At 66.7% G+C, this 15468-nt stretch overlaps 1 protein-coding gene across 1 annotated transcript; it reads left to right on the forward strand.

The window, feature by feature from the left end:
• Positions 1-36: 36 nt before the first annotated feature.
• MOB3A (MOB kinase activator 3A) lies at positions 37-10478 on the forward strand. Its single transcript, XM_065858506.2, has 4 exons — positions 37-164; positions 6596-7117; positions 8849-9051; positions 9230-10478. Exons 2-4 carry the CDS (start codon positions 6700-6702, stop codon positions 9257-9259), a joined length of 651 nt encoding a protein of 216 aa, XP_065714578.1. The 5' UTR covers positions 37-164; positions 6596-6699; the 3' UTR covers positions 9260-10478.
• The last annotated feature ends 4990 nt before the right edge of the window (positions 10479-15468 follow it).

The following is a 15468-nucleotide window of genomic DNA, read 5'->3' on the forward strand; positions in this document are numbered from 1 at the left end:
CGCGGGCGGGCGGGCCCTTTAAGAGGAAGTAGGGCCGGCGGTCGCGCGCGGAGTGGGGCCGCGCGGGAGAGCGCCAGTGCTGCGGCGCCGGGCGGGGGGCGGAGTGCTGCGGCACACGAGGGGAGCTGCGTCCGCGCCGACACGGATTAGCTGCGGCCGGCCAGGTGCGGGGAGCGGGGCCGGGAACGGGCGAGGGGCCAGCGGGACGGGCTGAGGGGCCAGCGGGACGGGAGGGGAGGCCGGGGCGGCCTCGGGAGGCGGCGGGGCCGGGCCGGGGGTCCCCAGCCGTGCGCGGGGTCCCTGTCCGCAGCCCCCGGTATGTCGGGTCGCCCGTTCCCGGGCGGCAGGGCCGTGCGGTCGCACCGAGCGGAACCGCGACCTGTTGAGCCGGGACTTCCAGCTGCTTTGTGGATGGTGTGTCTGTCCTCCGGGGCCGGCAGTGGCGGCTTTGCCGGTGGCTCCGCGCTCGCTGGGCTGCGGTTCGTACGGAGGGGCCCCCAGAGCCCCCGGGGCTTAAAAAAGCCCGGCTTAAAAACCCGGTTCCGCCCGTGGTGCCGCGTCCCGGAGCAGAAGAGCCGCGGGATGCTGCGGCAGAGACGCGGCCGATGGCGGCGGCTCCGGGGCCGCTCGGACCCGCTGCAGCCTCCGTTAGCGCCCCGAAGCCCCCAAAAACCCCGAATCAAGGGGAAGAGCAGCGCGGAGCGTCGGGGCTTGGCCGCCGTGGATGCTCTTGCGGTTCATTCCGCCTCTCGCCCCCGTCCGTCTCTGATAAACGTTTCCGCTGTAGGCGAAGCGCTGCGGTTCGGGCTCCTCGGTGTTGTCGGTGCTCGGGCAGGACGGCCTTTCTCCGCCCTTTTCCGAGCTGCGGCTCGGCCGTCGTGCGGGGACCCGCGGGGCCCCGGGCAGGGTCGTTCCGGCCCCTGAGCCCGAGCGCGGCAGCGCGGTCCTCGGTGAAACCGCTCCTGGGGAGAGGACGGACAGACAGAGGGAGGGGAAGGGAAGGGAAGGGAAGGGAAGGGAAGGGAAGGGAAGGGAAGGGAAGGGAAGGGAAGGGAAGGGAAGGGAAGGGGTTCTCTGGAGGGAGGCGACCCAGGGCTTTGGATTTGTCCAGCGTGCGGCAGCGATGTTTAGGAAAAGCGTTTCGGCGGCGGGGTCCCCTTGTCCCTCGGCCCCGCGCTGAGCGCGCCCGCACTTTCTCCCCTTCCATCGTCCTTTGTCTCAACCCCGTTCCGGGCCGGAAGTTTCTGCCCGATGGCGGGGCAGGGGCTTTGCCGGGAGATGGGGAACCTCCCCGGCCACCTGTTCTCACGGTCCCTGGGGCCTGCTCCTTGCCCTCTGCTTCCTCTCCAGGCTTTGGGCTCCATCACCTCTGCGTGTGTCGGTCGCCGTTTCTTGGGCTGTGTATTCCACGCCTTAGATTCACTTTCTGTCTCAGTCATGCACTTGCGAAGTGGATTCGGGCAGGAGGGTGAGCTGGTGACCTTCGAGAATCCCCGGGCAGGGGGAGCGCGGCGCGGGGGCCCCGCCGGCCCGGGGTGCGTTCGCAAAACCTCCTGCCCTGGCTGCGGGGCCGGCGCTGAGCGGGGAGCTGGTCCAGAGCCTGCTCGGCTCTCGGGATGCTCCTGAATGCGCTGCGGGTGGTGCGGTCACTGGTGCCGCTGTCAGAGCCGCAGACGGGCTCTCCCGTCCCTGGCTGAGCTTTGGGCGCTCCGGGCGCACTCGGCCTCTTGAGCGGAGTCCCTCAGGATCTGGGCTTTCGGGCGGAGCTGTTTGCAGACGCGCCCTCGTCCACAGCGGCTCCAGCGCCGCCCGTTCGCCGAGGGGACGTGGAGCATCGCTGAACCAAACCCTGCGCTCCAGTCCCGGTTGGGCCGTTGGGCGTGTGCCGCGTTTGGTGACTCCGTGGATGGGCCGGGGGTCTCCAGGCCACGGTTCACGAGGGAAAGGCCCTTCCTGTGTGGGGGCACAGAACCCACCCACCCTGCACGCCGCGATCAGACGAGGGAAGGAGCTGCCTTCAACTTCTGAGTTCTAATAGCATTTTGTGCAACTTGGGCCATGAACGCTGCTGTAAGTGGATCCATAACCAGCTTTGCTGGAGGTTTAGGGGCTTATCTTTAGAAATACGTAATATCCACCTAATGCTTCCAGCAAAGAGTGCACCCTAGGCCGCGTCTTTATCCTCCCTTCTCCAGATGCCCTGGCGGGCAGAGGCGTGCGGGCCCTGCTCTGCCGTTCGCCCCCCTGGTTGCGCGCAGGCTGCGTCCTGCGCTCGGGAGACGGCCCCGCGCTCCGGGGCGGGTGGCTGCTCCAGGAACGCGGGGCGGGCGGACGGAACGGAGGCAGCAGAGGCTGGGAAAAGAAGCTTTGCAAGTGTGCAAAGCAGAAACGTGCGCTGCGCTGCAGCTGCTCGGACCTGCCCGGGAAGCCGTGGATGGTGTCCCGAGGCGCCGGGCTCTGCTGTTGTGTCAGGCGGGGGCAGAGGTGCCGGTGCCGCTCGGTGCCGCGCTCGGCTGCTCCGGGGGTTCGGTGAATTGCGGCTGCGGCTCCGTCCCTCTGTGCCGGCTCTGAGGGCACCCGGGGCGCAGGACGTGAGACAGATCCATCCAAAACCTGGTCCAGTTGGAAGCAAGAGCCGAGCCAGGCCCATTAGTCTTTCAGCCCCCCCTGGCTGCAGGCTGCTCTTGGGGCTGCTGTCTGGGCCCTTTCCTTCTCTTCTCTTCCTCTCGCGGTGCGGCGGGAGGCCCTGTGATGTGGTTAGCGCCGAGGTGATCTCCAGCTCCACATCAGTGGGCTCATTCCTCGCCTGGAGACACGCGAGCGTGTTGGATTCCTGCCATATCCCCTCGTGGAGGGGAAGAGCAAACCTCACCCGCATCTGCTCTCAGCGCCAGACAGTAACTGCTTTTCTTCCGAAAGGGCGATTCCTTTTTTTTACATCTTTTATTTGACCCTCTTCTGAAAGAGGAAGCTCTGCCCCGCTGCCTGGAGCACCCGCAGCAGCCGCAGGGACCGGGCCGAGATGGTGAGAGCGCTGTGCTGTGGCTGGAGGTGCAGGCAGGAGCTGGCTGTGCTGTGACTGGAGGTGCAGGCAGGAGCTGGCTGTGCTGTGGCTGGAGGTGCAGGCAGGAGCTGGCTGTGCTGTGACTGGAGGTGCAGGCAGGAGCTGGCTGTGCTGTGGCTGGAGGTGCAGGCAGGAGCTTGCTGGCTTGCTTTTTGTTTTCCTTTTCCTTGCTACTCCTCCCCTGGCTGCGTCACAGCCGCACGGCGCTGCCGAGCAGTCCCGGGGCGCCTGGAGAGGTTTGGGGCCGCTCTCTGTGCGGGGAGGGCAGACCCGGGGGGGCGCAAAGGGGCTGGTTCCCGCGTGTTCCGGACGACGAGACTTTCTCCTCGTTCCGTACCCGAGGGACGGGGCTGAGCGGCCGCCGGAGCCTGGTTTGCAGTGGGGCAGCTCCGCGCCATCCGCTGCTCCTGCCGAGGGAACGCGCCAGCGGGCGGCGTGGGGAGCAGGTTTGGGAGGGGAGGGGGCTGGTCCCTGGGCACACGGGGCGCAGAGGGCACACGGGGCGCACGGGACACACAGAGTACACGGGGCGCACAGGGCGCAGAGGGCACATGGGGCGCACGGGACACACAGAGTACACGGGGCACACGGGGCGCACAGGGTGCAGAGGGCACATGGGGCGCACGGGACACACAGAGTACACGGGGCACACGGGGCGCACAGGGTGCAGAGGGCACATGGGGCACACGGGACACACAGAGTACACGGGGCACACGGGGCGCACAGGGTGCAGAGGGCACATGGGGCGCACGGGACACACAGAGTACACGGGGCACACGGGGCGCAGAGGGCACATGGGGCGCACGGGACACACAGAGTGCACAGGGCACACGGGGCACACGGGACGCACAGAGTGCACAGGGCACACGGGGCACACGGGACGCACAGAGTGCACAGGGCACACGGGACGCACAGGGCGCAGAGGGCACACGGGGCACGGGGACCGGCACACGGCGCGGTCGCTGCTCTCAGCCCCGGCAGCAGAGGAGCCGGAGGTTGGAGATCGGGGCGGCCGAGGCCGTCGCGGCTCTGCTGTCGTGTGCTGATCACAGCACGGGAAGAGCAAACACAACGTGCTGCACGTTTGTGTGGGGGATTCCTTGCTTTCCTCCTCTTTGAAGCCGGCAAACGCTGTCCAGGTGCTTCCATGTCCCGCGTCCTGGTTTTTCTGACCTCTCCTTGCTCTCCCCTGCTGCCCGGCTGTGGCTCAGCGCGTGGCGGGAGGCGTCGGGCGCTGCTGTCCCAGCGATGTCAGGGGCGCTGTTGCTCTCTGTGCCTTTTTATTCTGTTTCTTCCCGGCGCTGAGCGTTTCCCAGCTCGGCTGCGCTCAGAGGCCGTCGTTACATAGGCTGCGTCTGCCTGAAGTCTCAGCCCCTCTTTCGCGGACGCCTTCAGACCGATGCGGGGTCTGACAGCCGATTGCTCCCCGGTCACACGGACGGGGTCGCGGATGCTGTTGTGGGACAGGCGCTGCCTCGGTGCCCGATCAGCCGCGTTCAGAGTCTCTCCATGATGCTCAAACGACGACGTCTCCCAGAAGATGATGGCTGTTTGCTTCTGGATGTGCGCGGCCAAGCCCCAGGGGACGTTTTGCTCTGGTTTTGCCCCAGTTTTCCCGGCCCCCGCTCAGACACGCGGCCACGTCCCCTGGAGGGACAGCGCGCGGCTCCGGCCCCGGGCCAGCTGGGACACGAGTGGGGTCGCTGGAGTCAGACTCAGCTCACAGCACAGGAGCGGAGCCGGACGGCGCCGGGGCTGCCGCTGCCGGGGCTGCGCGGAGCGCGGTGCTCGTGCTGCTCCGCGGCTGCTTGCAGGTAAAGGGCGTTTCTTGTCCCTCTCCAGCGCCGGGAGATCATCGCCTGCAGTGTCTCTGGGACCCATTTCCCGCTGCCCACAGGGCCGGTTCTGCAGCCGGCGCTGCCCCGGTGCCACCGCCGCGCTGTGCCGCAGGATGTGGCCGGGCTGTGACACAGCCGGGTGACACAGCCGGGTGACACAGCCGGGTGACACAGCCGGGTGACACGCGCTGCCGCCTCCGTCCTCCAACCACGGCGGTGCTGCCATCAAACACCTCCCAGAGCCGCGTTTGCTGCGGGTTTGCTGCTCTGTGTTCCAGCGCTCGCCCTCAGCCGGGAGGCAGCCGCTCAGCGCTGTGCCCCGTGCGGCCGGGGGAGGCTGGACCGTGGGTCGGGGTTTCCTGGCCAGCCTGTGAGGGCACTGCCTGCCTGTTTGAACAGTGCTGGAGGTACATCTGAGTAGGTTTCTGCTTGGTGAAAGGGACTCGTTTGCTCACTTCCCTACTAAATTGCGGGAACTCTTTATCTGCCGGGCGGGTGAGGCATCAGCCGCAGCGCCTTTCTGTGACGGTGTGTGTTTCCCTGTGCAGCACGTGTGAAATGGTGCCTTTGGTACGCGCAGCTTTGTGCCCTGAGCTTCCCGCAAAGAGCAGCCTGGCAGGAGTTGCACGAGGGGCTGGGTGCGGGAGCAAAGGGGGTGTGATTAGCGCAGGTAACCGGCGCGGTGCTGCCCTCCGCACCCGTTCGGGCCCCAGCTCGCCTCTCGGAGCCGATTCCTTCCATGGGCTGGCAGAGCAGGACGAGCTTTCTCGGTGTTCCAGCTCCCCCCGGTGTTCCAGCTCCCCCCGGTGTTCCAGCTCCCCCCGGTGTTCCAGCTTCCCCCCGGTGTTCCAGCTCCCCCCGGTGTTCCAGCTCCCCCCGGTGTTCCAGCTCCCCCCGGTGTTCCAGCTTCCCCCCGGTGTTCCAGCTCCCCCCGGTGTTCCAGCTCCCCCCGGTGTTCCAGCTCCCCCCGGTGTTCCAGCTTCCCCCGTCTTGGGCGCACAGCGAGCTGAAGGGGAAGTGAGAGCGCGTTCCCGTGTGCACCTGCAGGAGGGGCTGCGGCTGCGCTTGAGCCGCTGTTATTTCGGGATCTTCTCTTTCCGGGCGCCTGAGCTGCAACTTCTTCTTTTTCTCCTTCCCCTCCGTGTCTCGTCTGTCGCTGCGGCCCCGGCGGCTCCGGCCCCGGCTGGTTCGGCCCCGGCTGGTTCGGCCCCGGCTGGTTCGGCCCCGGCGCTCAGGTGCCCGCTTTCCAGAGCGGGGGAGGCGGGGGTGAGGAATCCGACCCGGGTAGAGCACAACTGGAAGTTCCGCCCTTCTTAATCCCTTGCTGTGCTGGAGCTGAACAGGGGGGAGGTTTTTCCCCGTTTCTGTGGGGTTTGGGGCTCTCGGTGTGGACGGAGCCAGATCCTGCAAAGGCCATGCTGGGTGGCACCGGGGGCTCCTCGGCGTCTCGTTTTGTCCCTTCCTGTCGCGTCTCTTGGCTCTAGAGCTGGTTCCCCATGCCAGGAGACCCTGCGGGGACTCTGCCCCCTGCCCAGGTCCCTCTGACAGACCAAGGGGGAGGACAACAAGCTGGGGTGGGCGTCCCCCCGCCCGCAGCCGGGCCCAGATGGCATCCGACCCCTTCCTGCGGGGTTTAGGGAGGTTCCTGCTGAGGGAGCTGCTCCTAATCGCCGCCCTTCTGTGCTCCTCGCAGATCGGAGCAGATGAGCGGGGGGCGGTTTCTCTGAGGATCAGAGCCGCCCCGGGGAGCCGCGTCTGCCGTCGCCAGGGGCCTGGAGCAGAGGGGAGAGAGGAAAAATGTCCCATGCGCTAAAGCAAGTGTTCAATAAAGACAAAACCTTCCGGCCCAAGCGCAAGTTCGAGCCGGGGACTCAGCGGTTCGAGCTGCACAAGAAGGCTCAAGCTTCGCTCAACGCCGGCCTGGACCTGAAAGTCGCGGTCCAGCTGCCGCCGGGCGAGGAGCAGAACGACTGGGTGGCCGTGCACGTGGTGGACTTCTTCAACCGCATCAACCTCATCTACGGCACCATCAGCGACTACTGCACCGAGCAGTCCTGCCCCGTCATGTCCGGGGGGCCCAAGTACGAGTATCGCTGGCAGGACGAGCACAAGTACCGCAGGCCCACGGCCCTGTCTGCCCCGCAGTACATGAACCTGCTGATGGACTGGATCGAGGTGCAGATCAACAACGAGGACATCTTCCCCACCAACGTCGGTGAGTTCGGGTCCAGCTCGGGCTGGGAGGAGGGCAGTGGGGCAGAGCCTGCTCCCTGGGCCCTCGGGTCCCGCTCCCGTCGCAGGAGGTGCGGTCGCACGCTCGCCCTCGCAGCAGAGCCGGGATCCCCGTGTGCTGCTCCGGGCAGCGGATCGCGGTGACCTCAGCTGAGCAACCGCGGAGCCCTCCTGGAGCGCTGCAGCACCCGGAGCTGCGCCAGAGTCCCCCGGGAGCCCTGGTACCTTGAGCAAAGCCAGGCTGAGCCCAGACTGGCACAACCAGCCCCTGACCCGCTCCGGAGCGGCTCAGGCGGGACGTGGCCTCCTGACGCGGCTCTTCCGCGCTGATTCCAGCTCCGCGGCAGCGCGGCGCTGGTGGCCACATCTCCCTAATTAACCTCTTTGTTATTAGGGCCGGCGTGGGCTGGCGCTGCCCCGTGGAGCCCGGCGCCCCGGCTCACACCCGGCTCGGTGCAGAGGGAGGGCGGCGCTTTATCTGTCGCCAGGGTGATGGAAATGAGAATTTGGCCTGAAACTCCTCAGTGTGCGTATCCAAATGCAGCGCTGGGGCAAAGATCGTTGGGTTTTTTCTCTATTTGGTGTTGAATAAGATGTGAAAAGCGCTGGGGAAATGCGGTGGATCCATGCAGAGCTGCTCCCGGGCGCAGGAGCCAGGACCAGCCGAGCCCCCTCGCTCCCGCCGGCAGAGCCCTGGACGCGCTTGGTCCGTGTGGGACACGTCGGCCACACAAACGTCCCCGGGCTGCTCCGCCCCGGCCGGGACGCTGCTGGGACCTGGAGTGGGCGCCAAGAGCCGGTTCGGATCCTCCCCGCTCCTCGCTCGCCCAGACGCCGCCGTCAGTCCCGGCTGCTGCAGAGCGCCCTGCGCAGCGCAACGGCGCTGTCCTGCTGTCCTGCTGTCCGTCCTGCTGTCCTGCTGTCCTGCTGTTCCGCTGTTCCGCTGTCCTGCTGTCCATCCTGCTGTTCCGCTGTCCTGCTGTCCGTCCTGCTGTTCCGCTGTCCTGCTGTCCGTCCTGCTGTCCTGCTGTCCGTTCTGCTGTCCTGCTGTCCGTCCTGCTGTCCTGCTCGGGGAATCGAGTTCCCGACAGCACCAGGGTTGGGTTGGGGTTGTCGCTGTTATTTCCAGCTCAACTTTTACTGGAGTCCTCACTTAACGCTGAGGGAGAAGCTGCGGTGCTTGCAGGGCCTGAAAGGGTTTAACTAATCCCGGTTCCTCCAGAAACCGCCTCTGTGAACTCTGAACTGCAATATTGTACCGAGGTGGCTGCTTGGGCCCCGGCTGAACAGGTCCCCAAGAACCGGTGTCTTTAAGGGGGACCTTAGTGCCTTTAATTTTTAACCAAAGAGCTACAGACGTATCAAAACACCAGGTAACTGTGGGGAGTTGACAGCACCGGCTGTTTCTTTGGGGAAGTGGCTTGGTTGTACCCATCCGGCCCTGTCTATACAAACGCGCCGAACAGGAGCAGAAGACTCGGTGGGACTGGAGCAGCTGCCGGGGGTCCCTGAGCCCGCGTTCGCGCCACGACCGACGGCGGCAGCGCTGTCGCTTGAGAGATCCGCGCCTTCAGAAACCGCACCCGGACAGAGGGGAGCTGGAGACGGCCCGGGGCGCAGGCCCTTTTGTTTCAGTCTCCCTTTTATCCATGTATTCCAGCCCCAAGGAGCCCGTTTAAGTTTGCTGAAGGTTTCTCGTGGTTGTGTCCCCCAGGTACTCCCTTCCCCAAGAACTTTCTGCCGGTGGTGAAGAAGATTCTCTCCAGGCTCTTCCGCGTCTTCGTCCACGTCTACATCCACCACTTCGACCGCATCACCCAGATGGGCTCGGAAGCCCACGTCAACACCTGCTACAAGCACTTTTACTACTTCGTGAAAGAATTCAATCTCATCGACACCAAGGAGCTGGAGCCGCTGGTGGGTGTCCGGGTGGGCCGGGGGTCCCGCGGGGACACGGGCCTGCCCAAGCGCAGCTCCCGCTGTCACCGCCTCGGGGGGGCGCTTGGGCTGAGCGCAGGGAGGTGTGCGCATCCGCACCCTCGCCTGCGCTCTGGGTTTGGTTCATCGTCCCTTGTCTTGTCTGTCCCTTTGGCAGAAGGAAATGACCTCTCGGATGTGCCACTGAGACCGGACCCTCCTGCTCCCACCTCGGCGCGTCTCCGAGCCCCCTCCTGCACCAGAGACGCGATTCACGGGGAGAACAAGAGACGTTTTGCTAAAGAAATCTATATATTTTTAACGAGTTTCAATGTAAAACTGTGATATCGCAGGAATATTTTTTTAAAGATGCTCTAGATAAACTAGTTTTTTATAGTAATTTCTATAAAAAAAAGCTAATATTGTGGGCCGCTCGGCGGAGATGCTGTTGGGGGTGGGGGGGCCGCCCCGGCTGCTCGGCCCCGTCCCTCAGTGCAGCCGCTGAGCGAGCCGGGCGCCTCCGATGGAGCTGAGCGGCTCGCGGGGCCGTGGCCGCCGCGGTGCTGCCCCCGGACACCCGTTCCCCTGCGAAGGAGGGTACGTGGGGTCTGGGGAAGAGGTGCCGGTGTCCGTGGGTCCCCTGGGTGCTGGTTGGTTCCGGCACCTCTTCCCCTGGCTGCGAGCCCAGCTCTCGGACAGAGCTGCATTTCTGCTCGCCCTCCGCTTGGCCTCCTGGCCCCAAGGCTTGGCCCTCCTTGGTTTCCCTCTGAAAGACTTGGACTTGGGTTTCTGTCGTGGTTAGGCCAGCACTGATGGGGTCTGTGCTGGTGGGGACCTGCTCTTGGCTCTTGCAGCAGCGCTGAGCTGAGCTGCGCTGCTCCAGGACCAGCCCTGGTGCTGTCCCCACGGACGGGGATCCGCACCGGCAGTACGGAGCCAAGCAGCCCCGTTCCCGATGGGACCGAGCAGAGGGACGGCGCTGGGACAGGGAGGGGGGTCTTAGACTCCTGCACTTCCCCGTCTCCCGTGGTACGTGGCCCCGCCGAGGAGGAACCGGGCTGTCCAACCCGCCTCACCGCGTGGACCGTTTGCTGCTCCCCGCAAGGGTACGGAGCCCCCTCCCCTTCCCGGCAGCTCGTTCCCGCTCACGTCTCGCACCGCGGTGTCTCATGAGCCGCTGGCTCCGCGGGACGGGGGCTTTGAGCCCCCAGGGGGGTAGATGGGTCTGCCCGGGGCTGGGGGAGCGGGGCTTAGAGAAAGGACCAAACTGCACCGCCGACCGCTTCCTCCTCGCACGGTTGCTCTGTGTGCTGGGACCTCTGTACATACGTGACTCTGTTTCTTGTGCTATCGTTAGGACACTTGTACAGATACCACCATAGTTCTCTGAAACAGAACCAATAAATTATGTTGTATTGACATAGCAAGCTCCGATTGCCCGGTGTCTCGTGATTGCGCCTTGGTCAGAGGCTTTTCTGTCAGCAGAGCAAACGCGGTGTGTTCGGGCTCCCCAGAAGTGCTCTGGAGAGCTGGTTCTCGCTGCTGCGAAAGCTCTGGGTTGTGTTCTGGCGCTGCCGCCCCACGGTTCGACTGCTCGGGCGCCGGGTCCGGCTGCTCCGCGCCCCACACCCGTTCTGGGCTGTGGGGCAGAGCCGGCGTTTGTCCGGACTCGTCTGCAATGTCCCTGCACCCGGGCTGGTTCTCCCGGCTCCGGAACTCGTGGGCAGGGGGTGAGTTCCAGCTCAGCACGGGCGCTGGGCCCCGGGAGCGGGGCCGGATCCTGCGTGCGAGTGGGGACGGGCACAAACCCGCGGACACGCGTGCCGGGCTGTGAGCGGGGGCTGCGCGGCTCACGTCCCTTTCCATCCGCTTTCCCGTCCACACCGGCCCCGGATGCCACAAGCGCTGTGTCCGGGGGTGTGTGACACCCGTGGGGCCGAGAGGCGCCACCCTGCCCTCCCTCCCTTTTTTTGGGGGAAGGGTCCGGCCGCTTCCGTGCGGGTCCAGCTCCGCCGAGGGAGAAGAGGAGGAAAAGCACCTTTGGGTGGGAAGAGCCGCCGGGGCTGCCGCAGCAGCCGAGCGCGTCCCCCGCGTGCGGCAGCGCAGGATGCTGCCCAGACAGGCCTGCAGAGCCGCCGCAGCCGCCGCTCGCCCTTCCTCGGCTCCTGCCCCCGCCTGTTCCCCGCAGCCCCTGCGTCCTCGTCCCCGTGCGGAGCCTCCTGCTCGCGGCCCAGAGCCGCAGCCTCCCCTCGCAGGGGAGCCGGAACCTGCGGGCGAGCGCCGAGAGCTGAGCCCGGCCTGGCAGCGGGGTTTAGCTGCACCCGGACCTGTTGGTGACTTTGCGCTGGTGCTGGTGGGGTGCGCGGGCCCCCGCAGGCTGGGTGAGAGCAGGAGGGGTTTGCAGATCCGCGCCGCGGGCCGAGCCGGTAACGTGCCCAGGGCTCGGGCCGCCCCTTCCCCACACACCGGCGGCACCAGCGCCGGGCGGGCGGGGGCTCTGGGCCGGGCGGGGGCTCCGCTGCGGCCGAGCGTTCAAAAGGAAACAGCTCTGGTTTTGGCTGCGCGTGGTGCCGCCCGCTGCTCCCGAGGAAACGGTCGCTCGCCCTGTGCCCTCCGGCTCGGGCTCCTCCAAGAGCTCAGGGCTGCGGGACCTGCACGGGAGACCCGCTGGTGCGGGGCAGCACGGCCTTGGGCGTGCGCATGTCCCCTGTGTCCCCCCTGTCCCCTGTCCCTCCCGTCCCAGCCCAGCAGCACGAGCAGCTCTGGGCGAGCCAAACCTCCGGGTTTCTGCCCAGCAGGAAATTCCAGGTTTTTTTGCAAGATTTTTCAGTTGAAGCGGAGCCAGAGCTGCAGTGCCCCCGCCCGGCCCCCGCCGTGCCGGGAAACAGCACAGGAAAACGGATTTACTTTGCTTTTTCCCTTCCAAAGCGGAGCAGCAGGGCCGGGGCGGGGGAAGCCCCGTGCTCCCCACGCGCGGCTGCCTCCCCGGAGCGCCCATCCCACGGGGCGCGGGGCAGCGCGCGTGTCCTCAGCCGGCCGAGCTGCCCGGGAGGGGCAGCGGGCGGGGGGGCGGCCCCAGCGGCTCCGCTCCCTGCGCCCCACGCCACCACCAGCGGCTTTCCGGCACGGCCCCGCGCTTTCCTGTTTTCCCTCGGCCGATCTCGGCGCGTGGGCTCCACCGACCCTCGGGGAGCCCTGGCCCCGCGGCACCGGGGGGGACACGGCCGCCCTGGGGGGTTTCGCTGCTCGCGGATGCCAATGAAAAACGGGCTGTGGGGGCTCTGCTGCCACCAGCTTTGCAGCCCCCGAAGCTGGAGGTCTGGGGGTGCTCAGCACCCACCGAGCACGTGGGTGGCATCAAATGCGTCAAAATTCGTGTTTCCCCGAGAAACGTTTGGGAGCCGCGCGCTGGGAGCTCAGCCCACGAGCTGCCGAAGCCTCTCGCCCGGCACCCCCGTGGTCCCTGCCCCGGCGGGGTTTCTGGGGTCACGGAGCCAACCGGAGCAGGGACCCCGGGTTCGTGAGCGCTGCTGTGACGGGGTGCAGCGCAGGGAGGGGGGGCGGGGAAGGGGCTGTGTCCCAGTGCCCTGCGCCAGTGGGAGCCCCCAGGCAAACGGGGCACTCGCAGCCCGCTCCCGGCAGCCCCAGAGCCGGCGCGCTCGCCACGCCCGGCTGCACAGCTCGCCCACGGCCCCGCAGCTGCAGGAAGGCGCCACTCGCACCTCTTGCCACCCCCGGCCCCAGTTTGAATGTCAGCGGCACCGCCCCGACACCTCCCGGCGTGGAGCCTTTGGGGACAGGGGCAGCGCAGAGTGTGCAGGGAGTGTGGTGTGAGTGTGCAAGGAGTGTGGGGTGAGTGTGCAGGGAGTGTGGTGTGAGTGTGCAAGGAGTGTGGGGTGAGTGTGCAGGGAGTGTGGTGTGAGTGTGCAAGGAGTGTGGGGTGAGTGTGCAGGGAGTGTGGGGTGAGTGTGCAAGGAGTGTGGGGTGAGTGTGCAGGGAGTGTGGTGGGAGTGTGGGGTGAGTGTGCAAGGAGTGTGGGGTGAGTGTGCAGGGAGGGCAGGAGCGTCTGGTGAGTGAGGAACAGGAGCGGTGAGCACAGAGGGAGTGTGCAGTGTGCAGAGTGTGCAGAGTGTGCAGAGAGGCCAGGAACGTGCAGAGAGTGAATAGTGAGTGTGGAGCATGAGCAGTGAATGTGGAGGGAGTGTGCAGTGAGTGTGCAGATGTGCAGTGAATATGCAGATGTGCAGTGAGTGTGCAGATGTGCAGTGAATATGCAGATGTGCAGTGAGTGTGCAGATGTGCAGTGAGCGTGCGGATGTGCAGTGAGCGTGCAGATGTGCGATGAATATGCAGATGTGCAGTGAGTGTGCAGATGTGCAGTGAGCGTGCGGATGTGCGGTGAGCGTGCAGATGTGCAGTGAGCGTGCAGATGTGCGATGAATATGCAGATGTGCAGTGAGCGTGCAGCTGTGTGGTGAGCGAGTGGACAGAGCGTGCAAAGAGCGTGCGAGTGCACAGCAAGCGCAGAGCGAGCGTGTGCCAGGCGTGCCGCAGACACGTGGAGGTCGCCCAAGGGCTACCCGGCCAGCGGGGCAGCGCGCGTGCAGCGCGCACACACCAGACGTGCGGAGAGGATGCAGTGACCGCGTGGAGAGCACGCAGGTGACAAGCAGGAGCCACGCATGTGGCACGACACGCAGCCAGCACATGGAGAACATGCATTACACACGCGGCGTGTACACAGCACACACGCCTCTGCGGGGCTGCAAGCGCTCCAGCACCCGTGTGACAGCGGGATCCCTGAGGCTCATCGAGCTTCTGGCTGGCCCTGGGTGTCCCCACTGCGCCCGGCACCCCTGGCTGCCCCCCCAGGGCTGTGAGCACCAGCGCGGCCGCCCTGTCATTACCGGCTCGGTGACCTACATGGTAGCGTGCGCAATTTTGGAGGCATGTGGCTCCTCCGCCCGTGCCGGAGCTGCCGACGGGTGCCAGCGTCCAGCACGCCCCGTGGCCCCATCCCTGTCCCTGTCCCTCCTCTGACCCTGCAAGTCCCCCTGCCCTGCAGCACCACACCTGCCCCCCATGCCAGCCTGCGTTAATTGGGGAGCCCTCATTAGCAGCACTAGTAAAGAAAGGTTTGTGGTGCCTGGTTTTCCCTGGCTGTCCTGTTTGCAAGGGGGATGTGGGGGTGGCTGTCGGGGTCCCCCAAAGCAGGAATCTGGGTGGATTTGGGGGGGGATGGGGGGCTTGTGGGGGTGGCCAGGACCACACTGTAGTGACCGCACACCAGGTTGGCACTGATGGCTTTGTGGGGGCTGCAAAGTCCTCAGCAAAATGTCCCCAAACAGTGTGGGGGGGAGGAGGAGAAGCTGTCGGGGGACAGAGCATGAGAGTGCGGCCGGGGGACAGAGCGGGGCTGGGGGACAGAGCGGGGCAGCAGGGCCGGGGGACAGAGCGTGGCAGCGGGGCCGGGGCTGCGCTGCTGGGGGTGCCGCAGGGAGCCCCGGGGGAGGCGGCTGCGGCGGAGCGGGGCCCCGCTGGGTGCGCAATGGCGGCAGCGGGGTTGCAGCCAATGCGCGGCGCGGCCGGTGAAGTCATGCACCGCGGTGCCGCCGCCATTGGCCCCGGCGCTGCCGCTCGGCGCAACGAGCGCGTCTGTTCTCAGCCCGGGCTGGCGTCACGCGAGATGGGGGGGACACGGACACCCCCGCGGTGACGGCCTCTCGCGCTGCCACCGAGCCTGGGGGGGGTCCCACTCCTGAGTGTCCCCCCGCTGCTGGCTGTGCCCAGCAGGGCCTGGGTGGCCTGCAGGGACAGACGGACGTGACCCCGTGCCCTGCCCCCCCGGCACAGGCCTGGCTGTGGGGCTGAGCGCTGTCCCACTCGTGGCACGTGTGGGCTGGGGGGCAGGGCCTGGGGGCTGCAGAACATGAACACGGAGCTGGGGTGTCCCAGAGTGCAGGGGGGACCCAAAGGGGTGTCCCTGTCCCTGGGGGCAGTACGGGCTGCCCAGGGCGGTCCCCGTCCCTGTGTCCAGGTGTGACGTGGGGGTGGTTGGGGTGCCGGGGGGGTGTCCTTGTTCCCTGGTGCGGTGCAGGGGGCTCTGAGGTGACCCCGTCTCTGGGTGCAATGTGGGGGGGAAGACTGGGGGTGGTCCTGTCTCTGGGTGCAGTACAAGGGGGTCCCTGTCCCTGGCTGCAGCACAAGGGGGTGACAGAAGCAGGGGTGCAGGGAGTCCCTGGGGGGTGTCCCTGTCCCTGTCCGTAGCACAGGAAAGTGTCCGGGGCGGGGGGGGCGAGTCCCTGGGGCTGCACAGAGGGCACAGGCCGGGGGTGAGCGGGGCGGTGTTCGTGTCCCCGGTGCAGCTCGGGGGGGCCCGGGCAGGGTGTCCGTGTCCCCGGTGGGGACCCGAGGAGG

This window comes from Patagioenas fasciata, chromosome 27 (genome assembly GCF_037038585.1).
Source record: "Patagioenas fasciata isolate bPatFas1 chromosome 27, bPatFas1.hap1, whole genome shotgun sequence".
Classification (NCBI taxonomy): domain Eukaryota; kingdom Metazoa; phylum Chordata; class Aves; order Columbiformes; family Columbidae; genus Patagioenas; species Patagioenas fasciata.

Excerpts from the sequence above, each read along its gene's own strand:
- MOB3A (XM_065858506.2), top strand. The coding sequence starts at position 6,700 with ATGTCCCATGCGCTAAAGCAAGTGTTCAATAAAGACAAAACCTTCCGG. Across the intron at positions 7,118-8,848 it reads CATCTTCCCCACCAACGTCG|GTACTCCCTTCCCCAAGAAC; the intron begins GTGAGTTCGGGT and ends TGTGTCCCCCAG. Across the intron at positions 9,052-9,229 it reads CCAAGGAGCTGGAGCCGCTG|AAGGAAATGACCTCTCGGAT; the intron begins GTGGGTGTCCGG and ends TCCCTTTGGCAG.